The sequence below is a fragment of the Artemia franciscana genome, chromosome 5, assembly GCF_032884065.1.
Source record: "Artemia franciscana chromosome 5, ASM3288406v1, whole genome shotgun sequence".
NCBI classification, from domain to species: Eukaryota; Metazoa; Arthropoda; class Branchiopoda; order Anostraca; family Artemiidae; genus Artemia; species Artemia franciscana.
In genome coordinates, this window is record NC_088867.1 from 31,864,182 (window position 1) to 31,884,709 (window position 20,528).

The following is a 20,528-nucleotide window of genomic DNA, read 5'->3' on the forward strand; positions in this document are numbered from 1 at the left end:
CAAATTAACTGCGTAAAACTTGCGAATATACAACATTCTTCGCTGTCCAATTGTCGCTGCATATAAATAGATTGTCAGGTTTACCGACCCTCGAACATGCAACGTACAATTGTCCATGGGAAAAACAATCAGTATTAAGATCTATACCACATTTTTCTAATGATTGACCTTGAGCTTTGTTAATGGTGATTGCAAATGCTAATCGAATTGGGAATTGCAATCTTTTAAATTGAAAAGGCAGATCCGTTGGAATCATGGGAATGCGAGGAATAAGAACAGCCTTACCCTGTTCACGATCCAATTCTACACATGTCGAAACAGCAGCGATACGGTTAGGTGAAGGCATTCCCAAATCCTGAAGAGGTTTGTTTGCCATACGTACGCACAAATCTTCTATAATAACTAAAAGCCATTTATTATTTTTATAATTTTTTAGAATATTCGGAAATACTTTTTCAATCAATTCATTTTTGGACGTCACTAAACTACAGAAATTAGCAGGTAGTTGTATACGTCCTGAAATTGAGTCTATCGTATCATAAATGTCTTTTTGTTCCGACGTTAACTTGTAAATGTTATTTTGTACATACGACAATAGATCACTCGTACTGTAACTTTGTTCACGATCCAATTCTACACATGTCGAAACAGCAGCGATACGGTTAGGTGAAGGCATTCCCAAATCCTGAAGAGGTTTGTTTGCCATACGTACGCACAAATCTTCTATAATAACTAAAGTGTCGTTATAAATTTCTGATGTAAAATCAAAAGTCATTTCTGACGTCTCTAACTGTTTTCGATGGAGTATATCTTCGGACATTTTTGACTTATATTTTTCCCATAACTCTGTAGGAGCTGATGGAGAGCAAGTGTACGAATTTGACTTGGGGTTGACGTTTCGCACGCGTCATTGATGCAGTTATCCCAGTGTTGGTCATTCTCCAATAAATTCAGAGCTTGGCATGCACTACGGTAAGTGTCATGTATAGTACCGTTTACAGTTCTCAAATACTCAAAGGATGTCGGACCGGGTACATTCACCAAAAGCAGGCGTAGAAAGAAGCATTCATGTTGATTGGGGTGAACGGTGTAGAGTCTTCCTATCGTGGTATCTTTGAAGATGGTAGGTTGGCCGTAAACCCACTGGCTATCTACTTCGATGGTGGTACCGTTGCCATTGTAGGTTTTTCAGTCATTTTACAATTAGAAATTTCTCTTTCAACGGTCTTCTTACAATTAAAAATTTGTCTCTGAACGATATTCTTAAATACCTGTGTCCTGGTCTCCATTTATATTCCCTGTGTCCCGGTCGTCATTTGTGTCCCGGTATCCCAGTCTGTAATTTCTCTTTTTTCTTTTTTCAGTTTTCTTTTTCTTCTTTATTTTTCAGCTTCACTATGAAATACATATCGCCGAACCTTTGTTTTTTTAACTAAAATCTGGTAGTCATTGATGACCTTATCCAAGTCAAAATCCCAAACCCAATCATCATCGCTATCATTTTCAGTTTTAATATGTTTTGACTCTCGCTGTCCAGGTGGATCTTCATCTAACTGCGCGGTTTTGCGTTCTTTAGCCTCAAGCCTGTTTCCTTGCTGTTCTTTTGATTCCTCGGCACGCTTTCTTTTCTGACTTTCTCTATCAGCAGCAAGTTTTTTGGCATAGACTCTTTGAGCATCTTCATCAGTCATTGTAAACTTAAACATTAATAGAATTCTACGCGAACATATGTCTTATATAACTTGAATGACGTCACCTTCAAAGCAAAAATGATGGCAACTAATTTCATGACGTCAGCCGAAACATGACGTCACCTGATCCACGATCCACAGATCCACAGACAACTTATTTTTATATATATAGATATATCTATTTTATTGTTGAAGGCTCGGTGAATTCATGCGAGTCTTATTGCAGTCTTGTTTAACGATTTTTTCATTATTTTAACCAGAGATTTTTTCGAGATATCCTCTAAAGCTGTCAGAAAAATCTTATGATTTCTTCATAAGATCTAAGGATCTATGAATCTTACCAATGTGAAAACATTCGTTTGAAAATTGTCACATCGAAAATAGCGCCCAAATCTTTGCATCTGAATGTGGTATCAGATCCATTTAGGAATACATCTCTTAAACTTTGGCTAATCATAAATAACGAAGCCAAAAGAACGGCCAAATAAATTTTTTAGGCCATCTTTTTTCTGCGGGGTTGTCCTTGTACTAACCTCGGAGACACCCCTTCCCCTATTCAGATCGCGCATATTATACTATTATTAATTCTATTTTATTTTATCTTAGCAGGGTGGAAATTTCAAAGCTGGACATTTCTTTCGCTGTTGCTTCAGTTGATTGAGTGTAAATAATTATTCTTTTCATAATCTGGCTATTGAAAAACATGACATGGATTTTTTTTTTGCTAGTTCTTTTTTTTTCTCTGTTTCTTTTGTTCAGTGTCTCTTTTTCGTCTCTGCCGTTTGTATTTTTGTATCTTCCTTTCGGTATAGATTAATTGATGATTTTCTAATTTTAGCCCAACGAAGGCTTGCATCGCTGCTGCTATTGTGTTTGTGATTGACAAGAAAACAGACTACATCAGTGCACCACATGCCCTTGTCTACTTCGGAATCGTTCTTTTCTTCGTTTACTTCAAGGTGACCTTTTAATCTTTTTGTTACATTTTTTATAGGATGTAGCTTAAGCATAGAACAGTCGCTCTGTAATATTCGAACCTTTTTCTTTGTTAAGAGGTAAGTATTCTATTTAGAGAAGAATAGAGTAACTTCTTGTTCACAACAAGACATAAACACTGTTAACACTGTAAACGAAAACGCAAATTCCTTATGGTATACTTAAGCGCATTACCATATTTAAGTAGGCTACTATAGTGGGTATATTTTTTTATTTTATTACAAAAAAAAAAATCTTGACGCACTTGCAAGCCATGTAGAAGCTGATCATGGCACCCACTGATGTCAATAACTCTTCCCCGTGCTAACAAGATCATGAGCAGGGGGCTCCAGTTGGATTTGACGGTGTTATGTCATATCGCCTTCTGTCTTTGGTTCCTTTTTTTCTATGGTGCCGTCCTGGCTGAGTGGTTAGCGCGTGGCATGGGAATTCTGTGCCCAAGGGGCACGGGTTCAATCCCAGTTGTGACCAGTTATTTAGTTTGGGACGGGGGTCCGTGGCGTGACTCTGTAAGCTCAGCCAGAGTCGACCCGGCTCTAAATGGGTACCTGGAGAAATCTGGGGAAGGTAAGCAAGAAGGGTTTGCGACAAAACAGGATGGTTGACCCCCAACCCCCCATTGCACTTCCTGGCTGAAGGGCCATGAAACGGATATCAGCACCGCTGGTTTGGACCTTAAGGGTCTATTGCCGTCTTACCTACTTACCTCTCTTTTTCTGTGGGGGTGAGGGGCAGGCAATGCAGGCGTCTCTATGCAAGCGTCTCTATGCATTGTCAGGTATGTGTGTAGCATGGCTTAACTCTCTTAAATGATTCTTTAATGAGTCTGGAGGGCAAAGGCGTTCCCTCGTCTTCTGCTAGTCAAACAGTTCGTGGTAACAAACTGTAAGTAAGGAGCGACCAGGCTCAATAGCAACCCAGACTCTGAAAAACGTAGTTTTGACACCAGTAGATATACTAAAAGAATCGAATTTTTATGTTAATTTTAAATACTTAAGTTTCATTACGTTTAGTCTTACCCATCCATGATTACAAGCCTGAGAAAATTTGCCTGATTTTCGAAAAAAAGGGAGAAAATCCCCCTAAAAGTCATAGAATCTTAATGAAAACCACAACATCAGATTCAGCATATCAAAGAACCCTACTGTAGAGGTTTCAAGCTTCCATCTGAAAAAATGTAGAATTTTGTAATTTTTCCAGAAGAGAGATCACGGATTCGTGTTTTTTTATTTCAGGGGTTATTGTATCGACCCAGTGGTCCTAGAATATCTAAAAAGGGCTCATTCGAGTAGAAATTAAAGTTTTTAGTGTCCTTTTTAAGTGACAAAAAATGGGAGGGTAAGTAGGCCCCATCCCTCGGTCTTTTTTTTAAAGTGGTTTGATCAAAACTTTGAGAGCCGTTTTGTTCAGCTCAGTTGAAAGGCTGAATAACTGTACCTTTGGAGATATTATGACCCCCCCCCCCCCACAGCTTGTGGGATAAAGTATTTAAGTTAAAAAATTTGCCCATTGTTCACAGATATTATTTGTTATTGGTAAGTATGCATACATTTTTCGGGAAAGGGGGGCAAATTTTCTGCTGGTGGAATTTTACATGGGGAGGGAAGTTTTCAGGGTGTGAATTTTTCAGGGTAAATTTTATACTAGGGGAATTTGCCAGCATTCCTATACGAAATTCTTCTTATGTCTTGCTTTCTCATTGCTGGCTCAATTTTATGTGTAGAGATGCTATGGGTAATTGTGTGAGGAAAATTTTCACAATGGTTTGATTGTCTAGAGAATGAATCCATGGGGAGGAGGGGTTTATCCGTGGAGATGTGCCCAGATTTACTGGCATTACTTAAAAAAAACATCAGAAATTAAATAAAAAAACAAACAAGTTTTTTCAACTGAGAGTAAGGAGTAACATGAAAACTCAAAACGAACAAAACTATTACATACATTAGGGGGGCTGCTCCTCAACACCTCGCTCTTTACGCTAAAATTTGAATTCTGTCCCAATTCTGACTCCCGAAACAGTGTTCGTTTAATTATAATTATAAAAAGCTTTTTTTAAATGTACAGAAAACTTTAGCGTAAAGAGTGAGGTTTTGAGGAGGAGCAACCTCCCTCACATACGTAATAATTTCTGTTCGTTTTAAGTTTAAATGTTGCTCCTTACTTTCAGTTGAAACAACTTGTTTTGTTTTTTTATTCAATAACTTTACTGGATCTTCTGATTAACTACGTCCTAAAATATGGCCTATACACCTCTGCTGAAGAGTTTTCCGAGAATATGCCTGACAAGCATCCATCACCCAGGTTTTGTAACCGTATGGAGATTCGATAGGCCTTCAACATTGTAAACGCAGAGCTTAGCCTGTAAAAAGATCCATATTTTGTCTGCAGAAACATTTTTAAATTTAAACATTAGAAAACATAACCTGGCTCCTCTAAGGGGATGGCACATTGAGATCTTCAAGGACTTCCCGGTGAGCATTGATAATCGATCAGGTATTCTGTAAAATGTACTTCTTCTATATTATTCTTGTTAAGTGAAACCACGGTATCGTCTATTCCAGGGATACTTTTCGATTTGGCCTTTGACAGTAGAATTAGTGACGATTTGGTCTTTGACACCTTAGCAACACTGACCATTCGTTGGGCTTCCTTGACAAATTCCACTTGGATGTCAACGTCATCGAAACAGTCAAGATATTTGAAGTTAAAAGGGGATTACCACCGCACATCTACTACCAAATGACCTTCAGTATCCATTCAGTGATAAAATTTGAAAAGGTTGGAAGACGAGATATGTTTTGGTGCATTCTCTTAATCAATAATATTTTTGAGACTATCTTCATTGATGCTAATGCTGGTTTCTGCTCCAGAATAAGTGTACTTTAGTCATTTGAACTTCGAAGAGACTTCACTTCTCATAGCATACTACACAGTGTATCCATGCACAGACCCGAAAGCAACTTTAAAATGGCTTGAATTTAAAGGGTCTCTTAATAATTACTGTCGGCTGGTATATCATCATCGGGCTTTTATGATTTTTCGGGGGAATCGGATTGATTGTAATGCTTCTTCTCAGCTTAGGGAATTGATGTTTCAACTTTCAAACACTTAAGGATTAGTTGGATTACATGTTTTATTGTGTTTATTGGAGATTTTGAAGGAGCTGTTGGAAGTAATTACATTAGCATTTTACAGAGGTCTCTTCTCGAAAAGAATTCCCACCATTACTGATGAAAGTAGGGCACTTGCTGTTTTTTTTTTCCATTTATTCACTGGGGAGCTGGTAAAGCTTCCTGGTGTAATTATGTAAAATTGCCATTTACTTAAATAGCTGCATTTGATTAGAATGGGTTTTTTTAGACGTACCGTTTTATTGCATTTAAACCATTTTGGCTTTTAATTGGCTGGTTAGCTTCTTAATTTTTAGCTGACCTATCAAAAGCCTTTGGGGCCTCCGGTGGTTGGCTTTTATCACCGGTTACCCAATTCATCCATTATCTCTTCATAATTATTTTCAGTTTTAGTCATAGAAGGAATATATTGGTGAATGAACTAAATTATTTTTTTCTTTTTAATTAGTCCTCGGACAATAAAATAGAAAGCTGACTCGTGTCTCTAAGCTTCTGCAAAAAAAGGGAGACATGAAGAATTTCTGAGAAACAAGATCGATCCAATCGAGCTGGAATACTAACGTTGCGGTCGAGGATCTGAGGTGGCTTAACCTTATCAGTGTTGTGCCTGATCAGGTAACGCACCTTGTGAGCAAAATGGTCCTATTGAAATAGCATTAAAGGAAGATGAACTTTTTTAGGTATTTTTGCCAAAGTTCAGGGTTGACAATTCAGCAGGGCTTTGGTCACTGAAGGTGGAAACCGCGAATATTGAGTCTGATGGCTTACAATACAGACATAAGGGCCTCCTTGATTTGTGTTTTCAGAAGAACTTGCTCTCTAAACATGTAGCGGGGAGGACGGTTACATAAACTATTTGTTTCTAAGCAGCTCAAGTATGAAGTTTAAAAGGCTGGAAGGGATGTGGATGTCTTCCTCTATTTATGATTGCTAGTTGTAGGTAATCATGTACACAACTTCTGATTTTTAGTTTATAGTGTACGTACATCCATTGAATTGTGATATTTGAATTAGTCAAATATTCGGAAAGAGGAGGAGAGGGAGGGCTCTTGACCCGTTCACTCTAGATCTCAATACTTAAGCAGATTTCGATAAATATCTTATAATTTGTCAGTTTTTTTTATCTGTTTAGACAAGTCCCCCCTCCTCTATTGGAAAAAAGTATAGGTATATGCCTGATCCAACATACTTCCACTGCTGTCTCTTGCTACTAATTTTAATAGTGTAGTTGCACATTGGTTTTTGTGTAGGAATGTGATCATGGCTAACTGCCTTGAAAATTCAGTTTTTAGGGCCAAGACTCCTCTCTTACTTTTTTTTTTTATTATTGTGCTCTTCGGGCCAATTGAGGCTCTATTATTTTTAGTAAGTCATAAAAAGGCAAGGAGATGCTCTTACGAAACGTATCTAAGATATGTATCTTTAATGAGGGCTTGCATCTTGCTTCTTCGCACTACCAATATAATCATTGTAGAGCAAAGGAGAAGTAAAGCGGAGAAATGAAATTTCCTTAGTGCAGATAGGGTCCTCCATAACCCGGAACAATTCACTTTTCCCTTGTCATTTTCCTCCTATACTTCATTTCTGTCCTTCTGCTTCAACAAAATCCCCATAAAGAACTTCTTTTCTCTAAATAATCAATATGTTAAATAATTGAACCTCCTTCCCATTTTTCTTCTGCCTCCCCCTTTTTACCAGAAATTGCTATAGTTTTCATTTTGCTATTTCGGGTTTTCTATGTCATGTGTATGATCTGTTTTTTACTAATATTTTTCAAGTATTTTTACTATCTATCGAACAAGTGAAATGCGATCATTTTTATGTAATTCGGAAAGAGGCTTATGTCAGCTTTGCCTCTCACTAAAACTATCTGTCTTGGCTTTGTTTTTATTTTCAATTAGTCATGACTCTCAACTTTTTCATCACGGTCAACCAACTTTATTTTAATCCAAACGCATTTTCTGTTCTTTTAGTTTTTCTTTTGTTTTTTTCTATTTTCTTTGTTTACCCTTTTTTTTATTAATCGGTTTAATTAATCCATAAATTTTACTGGTTCTATTTGTTTTTGATATCCTGACTTTATGTATCTGGATTTTTCTTCTTCTTCTTTCTTAACCAAATACGTCTTCTTTATTTACTTGTTTTTTTTTTGTGTTTTACTTTCAGTTTAAGCATCATATGAGAGGTTATTTCATATCGTTCTTGTGATAGTAATTTTTTGGAAACAAATCCTATTTACATGACAACCATATACTTCAAAAATATGAAGTCTCTTAAATTTGCAACTTTGGGTGAGCTAGTCTTTTGATTCCAATAGGTAAATTAATCAACCTTTTTTGTACAAATTTCAGCTATCATCTCTTCTTCTTGGAATCCATGACCCATTCTTGCCATTTGAAAACTTGTTCTGTGCCGTTTTTATGGGCGGTATTTTTGATGCTATGCAACGCGCCGTAAGTGGAAAAGTAGCTGCCACGGCTGACAAAAACGCTGCTGAAAAGAATGGAAAAGCCGAATTGTCAAAGAAAAATGAATGAAATGTGTCTTAGAGTATGAAAGTGCCATGAACCTTTTTATTGTTAATTCACTCAAAAGTTCTGTATTTTAGTTTGTTTGGGACTAGTTGGCATGTTTCATTTTTGTTGTTTGACCCTGTATATTTTCTTTACCATTGTGTTACATGTGCAATAAGGGTGTGAATTGTGTTGTTTCATTGCCAATTTAATACGAATTTACTGAATTCGATTGTGACGCCATGAAATGCTATTCTTTTCTTCGTCTTGTTTTCATGTTTGCCGTTAATTCTGATGGCAATATCAACTGAGTTTTTGTCATTACAAATCAAGAAAGGTCGCAGAGAACGTCTTTACATGATATATATATATATATATATATATATATATATATATATATATATATATATATATATATATATATATATATGTATATGTATATATACAAGCATGTCTATATATGCTTCAGTTGTATTGAATGATATACAGCAGCGGCTCAATTATTCTTTAGAATTAATTTCTTTTGATTTTGGCTTTAGAAGGGAATTTAGATTTGAGTTTGAATGATCTCCTAAGGCTTTTATGTGAAGGATAGCTTGAAAGCCCTAACCTATGGACATAGCTATAAATTAATCTACTATTTCTTGAAAATGTTCATGGTTAAACTAGCATTTTTTCTTCTTTTTTTTGGGGGGGGGGGGGTCTTTCTTTCAGTAGTTTACATAGTTAACCAGAATTATATTCATTTACTTGTCGTTGCAACTTACAAGTTTAATTAGCATTTTTTTTTTCTTTGCCAAAAGTTATTCAGTTTAAAAAACTCCACACTTATCCGTTTGTTTGATAATGTTTCCTACATAGCATCAACAGTCATATCAAAAGACATCTTTTTTTTCTAAACAACAGCATCAGTCTAAGATAAAACAACCCCGTGTGAATATAACACCATCTAAAATTGCTCACGGATTTAATATACGAACATTGGCTATTGCATTCGTTTTTTTATTCTGCATGAGCCTGAAGCGACAAACCTGATCATGAATTTGATTCATGAATATTGCCTATCGAATAATTTTTTTCTATGAGAACAGACGACTTCAAAAAGCGATTACAGCAATCATGTAATAATGCAACAGAGATATTTACTCATGTCTTGCCACTATTGATTTACTTTTAGAAGTCGCAGTACTAAAACTTTCGTTTCCTGCTCTACAAGTTTGCCCTAGTCGATAAATTTTCGTTTTCTTGATACTCAAGTTTTACCATAGAAGTAATTACGTATTTTCAAAACTAGTCATACACCGTCTATGTTGGTGTACCTAAAGATTTGAATAAAATGTTCAAACTTTCGCTTTCCTTTTTTCCTTTTCTTAGGAATTCTCCCCGCTAGTTTTTTGTGCTTTTTCATTGTTTGGCCTTCTATGTTTTATACATAGAAGGATGCTGGCAGGATATTTTTCCGACCAGTTATTGTTGATCTGTGGCTTGAGGACTATATATACGCCATGGTATCCATCATTAAAAAGAAGTAAGCCAAAGAAATTTTGCCCAAAAATTACTACAAGATTCCAGATACAAAACTAGGTACGCAACTAGAGGATGCAGCTTCTTTCAAATACTGTATTTTGGATTATAATATTGACGTAATTGGAAACTATCCTTGCCATGAATGTATATGCAGTTTAATTGATGATAAAAACTTGATATTTACTTTTTGGGGGGTCAGAAGCGTTCTCAGAGTTGTAGGAACTTGGAAATTTTACTATTTAAGTGTAATTTTTTCAATTTTTTGTATACTTATCAATCGATACAGAATATAAAGAAAAAGAAAATGTTTGCTGACTTTTACGGCTGACGTGTATCCAGAGTTATAACTCTTTGAAAGTTTCATAAAATTGCAATAACCCGCTTTGAATTAAATTTTTTTTCTAAAAACAACACACATGGCTAAACAACGTAGTAAATAATACATTACTGCACAGAAATGCTGAAAAAATGATATTTTTTCAAATGACTGTAACTCTTGAAAGTTTAAGTGCCTTCACAGTTGCAAGTTTTGTTGTGCTATATTTATGCTCCCTCAAGGTTTTAATCAAACAATTTGTGGTAACGAAAAGGAGCGACCCAGTTCAATAGTCACTGAAATGCTAAGATAGAATTTTGACATCAATAGACATATCAGAAGAAACGGCTTATTATTCTGATTTCAAATATATAAGTTTCATTAAGTCTAGTCTTACCTATAAAAGGCTATGAGCCTGAGGGAAATTTGCCTGATTTTTGAAAAAAGGGGGAAATATCTCCTAAAAGTCAAAGAATTCTAATGAAATTCATACCGTCAGATTCAGCCTACCAGAGAACTCTACTCTGGAGGTTTTATGAGCAAAAATGTGGAAGTTTGTTTTTTGCCAGAAGAAAGGTCACAGATGCGTGTATATTTGTTGTTTTTTTTTTACAGGGGTGATCGTATCGACACAGTGGTCCTAGAATGTTGGGAGAGCGATCATTCGAACAAAAATTAAATGTTCTAGTGTCCTTTTTAAGTGACCAAAAATATTGGAGGGCATCAAGTCCCCTCCCACGTCTTTTTTTTTCAAAATCAGCTGATCAATTTTTTTTCTCAACTCGGCCGATCAAAATTTCGAGATAGCCACTTCGTTCGGCATAGTTTAAAGGCCGAATAACTATATCTTTGGATATATCATGACCCCCCCCCACAGCCCCTAGGAAATGGTCTTTAAGTTACAAAATTTGCCCATTGTTTACGTATAGTATTTGTTATTGGGAAGTATGCATACATTTTTCGGGTGGTGGGGGTGAATTTTCTGCTGGTGGGATTATCCATGGGAATAATTTCCTATGAGGAGGGAAGTTTCCAGAGGGGAAATTTTATGATTGGAGAGTTTGCAAGAATTCCTGTACAAAATTATTACTACATATTGCTTTCTCTTTGCCGACTCAATTTTACGCTTGGATATTTTAAGGGTACTTGTCCGGGGTAAATTTTCACCAGGATTGAATTGTCTATAGCAGTGGTTCTCAAACTTATTTAGAAGTTTTACCCCTTTGCAACCCACAAAGCATTTTAGGTACCCCTTCTCAGTTACGGGTACTAAGTAAACTATAGCTAAAATATAAATAAAATTGCCAGTCCTAGAGTTAAAGGGTTATTTTTTTTTGTTGGCCGGCCACGTACCCTCTAAAACTTTTTGCGTACCCCTATGGGACACTCTTACCATAGTTTGAGAAACATTGGTCTAGAGAATAAATCCATAGGGAGGAGGGATTTTTCCGTGGAGGTATAGCCAGATTTTATGACATTATTTAAAATACGATCAGAAATTAAATAAAAAAAACAAGTTTTTCGCTGAAAGTAAGAAGCAACATTAAAATTTCAAACGACTAGAAATTGTTATGTATATGAGCGGGGTTGCTCCTCCTCAACACCACGCTCTTTATGCTAAAGTTTGAATTATGTTTCAATTCTTTAAGAACGAATCCTGGAACAGGGTTTGTTTAATTAGAACAATAAGAGGCATTTTTTAAGTGCTAAAAAACTTTAGCGTAAAGAGTGAGGTGTTGAGGAGAAGCAACCCTCCTCATATGAATAATAATTTCGGTTCGTTTTAAGTTTTAACGATGCTCCTTACTTTTAGTTGAAAAATGTGTTTTAATTTAATATTTCAATCAAAGACGAAAATTTTGCCGTAGCTGAGATTCAGTTTTATCTATGTACAGACTTGAATTTTTAAATTTTGGTCATAAACCGCTGAAAAAAGGATAAGTTTTACACTTCCTGGTAAGTTCAGATCCTTCCTCAAGAAAAAGTAAGTAATATCATAATTCTGGCTTTGTGAATGGATGTACCTGAGACTAATTAATCCACTCATGTAAGTGTCTTCCCCTCTCGGTATAAGTTACGGCTGCAGATTTATCGTAGCATTGCTTGTTTTGGAGGGGAACGTATACCTTTAATGCTTTTCAAGCCCAAAAACTTTTGAGAGTATTTTCGTTTCAGTTTTTGACGATCAGTTGGTACAAAAATCATTTCCAGTCTAAATATTTGTCATTTTTTTTTGTAATACTACTAACAAATTCTTCCTATACTGTCGTAGGAAGCACTAAACATTTACCTTGGGAAAGTTGAACTTTAAGTTACGACTATTTTAACGAAGCTATTCACATGATCTGTTTAAAGAGCCTCTTCTTTGCTTATAAAACAGTTTATTAAAGAAAGTTGCATGAGCGCTCTTACGGTCGCAAATGCCGATAACAGTGTCTTTCTTCGACGACATCGGAGCATGCAACTCTGGAGTGTAACTTTTGTTATATTATTTTAGAAGTTGGGCTTTCAAAGTATATAATAAAATGCGTTTTCATTTGCAAAACTGCCTTTATTTCCTTTCAGACAAGTACCGGTTGGATAGCTTTTGTATTTAAAGTAATCTGGATATAGATGAGCAGTCAAAGTTACTCTGCTTCTTCTGCTGAGATCTGGACAAAAATGGATTACTTTTAAAAGCGTATTTCACATCAAATATGAAATCTGGTAAAATGTTGCGTCTGATTAAACGAATTTCTCTGAAAGCAGTTGTTCTTTCAGTCACAGTGACTTGGAGCTGATGATGACCGTTTCAGAAATGTTTGAAATCTTAAAAAAATACAATCTGTAATCAACGAGGAAAAACAACTGCTCTTTCTATATTCTGTATACTGCATTCAAAAATGAGCTTAAAAGCCGTATTTGGAAGCATCATTACTGTAAAGAACACCAGTAGTGCCAGTTCAAGATAAGAGAGGAAGGGAGCAAAATTTATTTGTCAAAATCTAAAGGGGGGGGGGTAGTTTTGTTGTTTTATAACTTATTTACATCGACTTGCATTTTTTGGCATGCATTTCTCAGCCTCTTTTTGACCAAAAAAAGTAAAAAAAAACAGATACTATTTTGCACGAATTGATAGCACAGCGGTAAGAAAATTTGATTGTGGCTGTGGTAACTTGGGTTTGAATCTTTTGTAGGACAAATTTTTTTCTCAGAGAATACTAAAAACTTTTTAGTTTTAAAGAATTAAAAATTTAACTATAATTAGCCATTTCAAACTCGTTTCCAAAAATGCACAAAAAAATAGAAAATAAGTTTGCTTCTCAACAGATGAAAGTCTGTTTCTCAAAAGATGAAACAATGCATCATGTATTATTTGATTGCCAGGCTCTGAGTGAGGGCGCTATTTCTCTGAAGTGTTTCTGCTCCTTCGATAAGATTCCAAATACATATACAGCTATCCTGAATTCCAACCTGTGTTGGGATATTGATCATAAGATTTTTAAGGCCTCTGTTGATATCTTAAAGAAGAGAAACATTTTTTAGTCATTATTAAAGAATGAAGAAGTCAATTTAAAAGGAAATGATTCACGTATAGGTTTCAATTGTGCAGAAAAGAGCGGGAGTAAGTAGGAAGAGCCGTATTGGTACGGGCCGGCTTAGAGGCCTTAAACTGCTGGGGAAAGGTAGCTCAGGTACCCGCACTTCCCACAATCAATAATAGTGTATTATTGTATATAATAGTGTGTATTCATTGTTTGCTGACTGGAGGACAATAGTGCTTCCAGTGGCTAGTCTATCCGATGAAGGAGTCAAAGAGGTGAAGGGACTTGATAAAAGTCCACATACCTCTCTATGATTTTTGGAACTGGAAATAATATTTATCTCTAAAACCTATGAATACAAATAAAAAAAGTATGAAAACGGAAATTTCGTATCGACCATGTTGATTTTAATTTTTGTTCAAACAATTTTGTCGATTTTGGTTCAAAGAATACTTGCATGATGCTGGCTCAAACAAGGTTCAAAAGTTCTCTCTTTTTGCCACTTTGGTTCTCTAATCATACCAATAGAATGTTATTACATAATTCCAATTCAACTAAGAAACAAAAGACATATCTGCTTAAATTTACTGAGAAAGATCAGAGAGGCGTTGGAGAGGCCCTTGGCCAACTTTGTGCTTCCTACTGATCTTATTTTACAATTTTCGTATGATTTCAGTTTGAATAGCCTGCAGCATGCCACTTTTTTCTTATTAGCAAAACAGGTCTTGTGACGTTTTTCTGATTATCGCATCACCTTCCTATTAGCTTATGAAGTAACACAAGTTTTGTGATGTCAGGTCTTAAATGTGCCCGTATTCAATATTTGTAATCTTTTACAGTCAAATTGGCAGGGCCGCAAGACACCTGTTTTGAAACATGCCATGAACGGCTGTGCCAGGATTCGGCTGACTCACATTTTGTATTTAAGAGTTCAAAACCTTTACAGTACGGTTCTCTGTTATGCAAATATCGTGGTGTAATTTTCACCAACATTGATTGAATTTTTGGGGTTGTTCCCTCCCCCTTTTCAACATTTTCCCAAATTTTTTAAGGCTTGTAATTTCTTATGGGAATCATTAGACTTAATGAGCTTTACATATTTGGATTGTCTGATTAAATGGTAAAAAAACGAGTTTTTCAGCTTAAGGATATGAGCAACATAAAAACTAAGAAATAACAGAAATTAATCGATATATGAGGGGTGTGTTGCCCTCTCCTCTTTTCTTTGATCGTTCCACTAAAAATCTTCTTATTCCCAATCAACGAGCCAGGGGTATGATCAGTCGCTCTTAAAGCATTGGAAGAACTAACAGTCAAATTTTAGTGTGAAACAAGAAAAAATGAAGAAGGGGGAGGGTAAAATTCCTCTTATTCGGCAACATTTCTTACTTTTAGTCGAAATAACTTGTTTTTTTATATTTCATTTCTGATCTTTGTTCCCCTATTTGGCAAAATACCAAAAGAAAACTCTCCTTCATCTCAGTGCTTAATTCCTCACCAAAAATTTTTGCATGCCAGCAGCAAAGTTCATATTTGAACAATAAGCAAATTTAAAAAGTCAAGTACCTTTCCCCATTGGCTTTGGGGGTGATTTTACCCCAAAAAGAATAGTTTATGAAACATTCAACTATGCTGAATAGAATAACCTTCTCAAAATTTGGATCGTCTGTTTTTGAGGAAAATAAGAGTGTTGGAGTGGGTCCTCTCTGCCAATCTTCAGTGACCAATTGCTTAGTATGATTACCCCTGGAAAAAATTACACCTATTGTGATCTTTCTTCTTGAAAAAAATGTAAAATTCTACATTTTCACAGGAGCTTGAAACATCTACATTGGGGTTTTTAAATAGGCTGAATCTGATAGTGTGGTCATCACTTTTAAAAAAACTAGGTAAATTTTACCCAGGCTCACAGCTATTAATGGAAAACTTTAAACTTAATGAACTTTACATGTATGAAATCAGTGTAAGATATAAATCATTTGATCTTGATTTTTTTGGAAAAAAGTAACTGTTAGAATATTTCTTTATTCAAAGAAGGCACCTTTGGAAAGACAAAATTTTTAAAAAACTTGTGCTTAAATTTTAAAAAATATAACAAAATAGCTCCATTTTTATTTAAAAAGATTGTTGCAAAAAGTCAATCATTGGCGTAAAAGTCAACCTTCGCATAAAAAGTGAAGGTTGAAGGAAAGATGTGCCCCCTACCCTACTCATAAGCGGAATGGTTTCTGTTCGCTTCTGATTTAATTAAATAAAAAAAAGCAAGTTTTTGTTTTAACTGAAAGTAAGGAGCGACATTAAAACTTAATACGAGCAGAATTATTCTGTTTATGAAAGGGACTGTCCTCTCCTCAATGCCCCGCTCTTTACACCAAAATGTTATATCGTTTCAAATAGTAGCGTTGTGAGAAAGAGTCAAACTTCAACGTAAAGAGCGAGACATTGAGGAGGAGACAAGCCCTTTCATTTACACACTAATTTCTGTTAGTCTTAAGTTTTAATGTGGCTCCTTACCTCCAGTTAAAAAACTTGTTTTTTTTATATAATTTCTGAACATTTTTTAATTTATGCAGGTTTTGATTTCGGCTCAAAATACATGAATAACTGAAAACAAATTTGCATATTAATTTTACTTTTTTTTGGAAAATCGGCGTTCTTACGGAAGTTTTGATCGGACGGTTTCGAAAAAAGAGGTGCAGGAGGGGGCCTATTTGTCCTCCAATTTTTTTGGTCACTTAAAAAGAACACTACGTAAAAATCGTAACTTAAACGTAACTTTAACGTAACTTAAAAATCGACTTACAAAACGAACATTTATATTCGTATATTTCTATTACGTATATGAGGGGGTTCACCCCCTCGTCAATACTTCGTTCTCTAGAATAAATGGCTCTTTTGAAATGGCTAAAACCACTTTAGCGTAAAGAGCAAGATATTGAGGCATAAAGAATGACCCTGAATCACAATGACCTTTTAATTACAATATCTAGCTCTTTTGAAACCACTAAAATATTTTAGCGTAAAGAGTGAAGTACTGAGGAGTGGACGAGCCCCCCCCCCCATATAAATAACAATTACTCTTCGTTTTAGGTTTTGATGTTCCTCCTCACTTTCAGTTGAAAGACTGGTTTATTTTATATAATTTTTCATTGCTTTTTAAATATTGCTGAAAAATCCAGAACCCCGTTCTTAGAAATTCTCTTCTCCCATAATGGATTCTACCATGGAAAGATATTCTCACGTGACCCCCCCCCCCACCACCAGAAAAAATACCCCTGAAAATGTCTGTATACTTCCCAATAACCAATACTATCTGTAAACAATGGGCAAAGTTCATAACTTGCAGCCCTTCCTCTGGGGACTGTAGGGAAAAAGCGTCGTCAAAGACATAGTCTTTGACGATGCTTTTTGGCAATGCTAAGCAAAATGGCTATCTTGAAATTTTGATCCGATGACTTTGTGAAAAATGAGCGTGGGAGGGGGCCTAGGTGCCTTCCAATTTTTTTGTCACTTAAAAAAGCAATAGAACGTCTAATTTCCATTAGAAAGAGCCTACGTACGACATTCTAAGACCACTGGATTGATACGGTCACCCCTGGGAAAAACAACAAAATAAACAGATAAACAAGTGATCTTTCTTCTGGTAAAAAATACTGAACTACATATTTTTGCAGATAGGAGCTACTTCTACAGTAGGGTTCTCTAAAACGTTGAACTTGACGTTGTGATTTTCGTCAAGATTCAATGACATTAAGGGGATGTTTCCCCCTTTTTACGGAAATAATGTAAATTTTTATTGGTATCCGAAATCCGGTTTTTAGAGTTTTGTTAACTATTAAGCCAACTCACTCCCTGTTATAGTTCGTTACAACACACTGTTTGATTTTTGATCCTTACTTTCAGTTGAAAAAGCATGTTTTGTTTGATTACTGACTATTTTTCAAATCATTCCAGGAAATCCAATCCTTCGCCGTGTAAGGTTTCTGTTGGAAAATTCCCTGTAAAAATATTGTTCTCCCGTGAGACACCTTCCTCCGAGGAGATAATCCCCCCTTCACAAGAAGCTCCCGTATATTCCCCATTAACAGATATTATTAGTGAGCACTGAGCAAATTTCATAACTTACAGCCTGTCCCCTACGCAAGGCCGTATCCAGGGGTGGTTAGGGGGTTTGCACCCCTCCAAAAATTTGTCTGACTCGAAAAAATGTAACATAAATGAATATAGACAAATTTTTTATGTAGCTTAAAGATTTTTAACCCCCCTCCCCCCAACAAATTTATTTCGTAAGGAACCCCTTCCACCAGATATCTCCTTGACACAAACCTGACCCCCCGAGACTCTGAGGGGTCATGTCACCACTAAGTATACTAGGGGTATACTTAATAAATGTTGGAAAATATCTAGTCGAAAGGTTGTCCAAAAGTTGTAATCGGATTTCTTTGGGAGAAAATGGTCATGGGAGGGGGGGGGGGACTATTTTCCCTTTAATCTATGTGGTCACTTAACTGTTAAAAACAATCCTCCTGGTGAAAAAATAAAGAAAAAACTAAGATCCCCGTTCCACCTTCAAGCCAAAACGACGAAATTCCACATTTTTGTAGTATGTACATTAAATTGTACATTAAATTAAAGGAATTTTTTATGAACATTTAAGATCGAGTAGTTCGTGATAACGAACTACTAAAATAACTACTGCCGCTACTACTACTACTACTACTAACGACTCACTGCAGCGCAAAGCTGTTTGAAGCCAACATTCTTAAATTCAATTTCTTAAATTCGGGTAAAGATAAGACCCCAGTTACTCGCCAAAGAGGGGTCTATCAAATACCCTGTGATTGCGGAAAATACTATGTCTGCAGGACCCATCAGAATCTAGACAAAAGGTTACAACAGCATAAAAATGACATAGGTAAGGCCTTAATTTCAAATGGTTCCAACAACTCCTTTGATTCTGCTCTAGGTTGGCACATATTTAATAATCCGTCCCACATGATACTTTTTGAAAACTCTTCACTCATTAGTAATGATTTGGGAATAAAACAGGTGGTTCGAGAATCAATTGAAATTAATCTTTCAAGTTTTTTTCATTCTATTTCAAGTGGGAAAAGAAGGAATATTTGTTGAATCTAGGTTTCTTCTCAGGAAATTTTAGTAACCTGTACTTCAGGAGAGTCTAAGCCTTAGAGATATGTCGTGGCACTGCATCCTCGATTCTTTGCACTTTTAATTCTGATCTATTTATATGTGCTGATAGACTTTGTATTCAATTTATAAAGAAGAATGGTGTCTTTGAAATGCTTTATCCCTATATGGATTTTTCTTACTTGTTTTGTCCTACGAAAAAATAATTGAAGAAAAAACGAAAATAGCGACGAAGACCACACTGCCTTTCCATAACAAACAAATACAACGTAGAAACAATAGGGAAAGTTTTTTTCAAGACAATGGAAATTATTTATGTAGATATTTCGGCCCTATGTCCATGGGCCGTCTTCAGCACAATACAATACTATATATATATATATAAAAGAACTTACATCAAATTGTGAGAATTAAAACTGATTAGTTAAAAACACTTATTAAAACATATTTTTTTTTTAAATATAGCCCTAGCATCCTTACTTCAGCGAAGTTCAACCAGGACTGGCGAAAAGAATGAAATGAAGAAATATAAACTCATTCAAACTAAAGAGAATAAAATGATTAGATGCAATTTCTTAAAGCTAATCTTGCTTGTTTAGCAGCCTGTCTCAAAGGCCTTTTCGTAGTTGGTTCAGTACTATTATAAATTGGTTTAGTAAAATATTTTGTTAGATCATTTTTAATTAAATTTGAGTATAAAGAATTTAGTGAGTATTCCCCCAAGTCCCTGTTCAAAGAAATATTTTTATTTATTCCATGGACAAAGGATTTCTTGCTAAGAGTGATTTCCACTTAGCCAAGAACATTATTATGACCAGAGTAAAACAACTATCTAAAAAAAAAAATATTGAAAAAAAAACAAGATGGATTTACAGCCATTTTCACTAATCTTCAATACACATTGTATTTTACTTAGACAAGGTATTTTAAGGCAGGTGTCAACAAAGCTCCAGCAGTGATTGCTTTACTTAAGAATCAAACTAGCATGGTGAATGCTTAGCTCGTAAAAACCAAATACACTAGCAATGCCAGGAATTAAACCTGTACCCGTTGGACAAAGGATTCCCAAACCAGAGTGCCAACAACTTAGCAAGGAGCACAAATGTGACCAGAGAACTATTATTTGAAAAAAGAAATATTGAAAAAAAAACTCAATTCATGGTTGTTGCCATTTTCTCTACTGTCCCGTAAACAATATATTTTATTTAGACAAATTAATTTTAAGACAGGTATCAACTAAACTCCATCAGGGATTGTATTTACTTAAGATACAACAAGCAATGTGATTGCATAGCTTTGTGATATTCTAGTCTTAAATAATAAAAAAAAGCAAATTTACATTTGCTATTTGTTTTCCAAAAACTCATTTAAGCAAAACCATTTGCAACAGCAATACGCCCATGGTTAGATTAGTGTCTATCCAAAATGCTTTACAACAGAAGGGACACATTTCTTGCTTAGCCTACAAATTCTTCTTTTCAAAATCTACGCCTGAAAAGTTCAACCAACAATTATGAATGGTAGAACCCTAAGGTTAAAAACAATGACAGTTCTGGTTAAATTAGAGTTCAACCAGTCAATTGTTTCACGCAAAAACACTTTTCATGACAACCTGGTTTGTCACTGTTTCACGCAAAAACAGTGGTTGAGCTCAACCACACCGAGTGGTTGAGCTCAAACAG

The 20,528-nt window shown here is 35.5% G+C and overlaps 2 protein-coding genes across 11 annotated transcripts in view; one reads left to right on the plus strand and one right to left on the minus strand.

Moving 5' to 3' along the window:
- The first annotated feature begins 757 nt into the window (after nt 1-757).
- LOC136027276 (trimeric intracellular cation channel type 1B.1-like) lies at nt 758-9,680 on the plus strand. Its single transcript, XM_065704361.1, has 3 exons — nt 758-972; nt 2,530-2,650; nt 8,170-9,680. Exons 1-3 carry the CDS (start codon nt 914-916, stop codon nt 8,353-8,355), a joined length of 366 nt encoding a protein of 121 aa, XP_065560433.1. The 5' UTR covers nt 758-913; the 3' UTR covers nt 8,356-9,680.
- The window catches only part of LOC136027274 (uncharacterized), a 65,897-nt gene continuing 54,392 nt past the window's right edge, over nt 9,024-20,528 (minus strand). For 8 of the 10 annotated variants that reach the window (XM_065704353.1, XM_065704355.1, XM_065704357.1 and 5 more), the window contains one exon: nt 9,024-13,674. In XM_065704353.1, coding sequence (XP_065560425.1) covers nt 13,526-13,674 — 149 coding nt within the window. In that variant the 3' untranslated portion in view covers nt 9,024-13,525. Of the gene's footprint in view, nt 13,675-13,694; nt 15,445-20,528 lie in introns of those variants that run through there. The other 2 variants (XR_010617560.1, XM_065704360.1) reach the window with 2 other exon arrangements.

Bases quoted from the DNA above. Each gene is read 5' to 3' on its own strand.
- LOC136027276 (XM_065704361.1), top strand. From the start codon at position 914: ATGCAGTTATCCCAGTGTTGGTCATTCTCCAATAAATTCAGAGCTTGG. The intron at 973-2,529 runs GTAAGTGTCATG...TTCTAATTTTAG, and splicing joins AGAGCTTGGCATGCACTACG to CCCAACGAAGGCTTGCATCG. The intron at 2,651-8,169 runs GTGACCTTTTAA...TACAAATTTCAG, and splicing joins TTTTCTTCGTTTACTTCAAG to CTATCATCTCTTCTTCTTGG.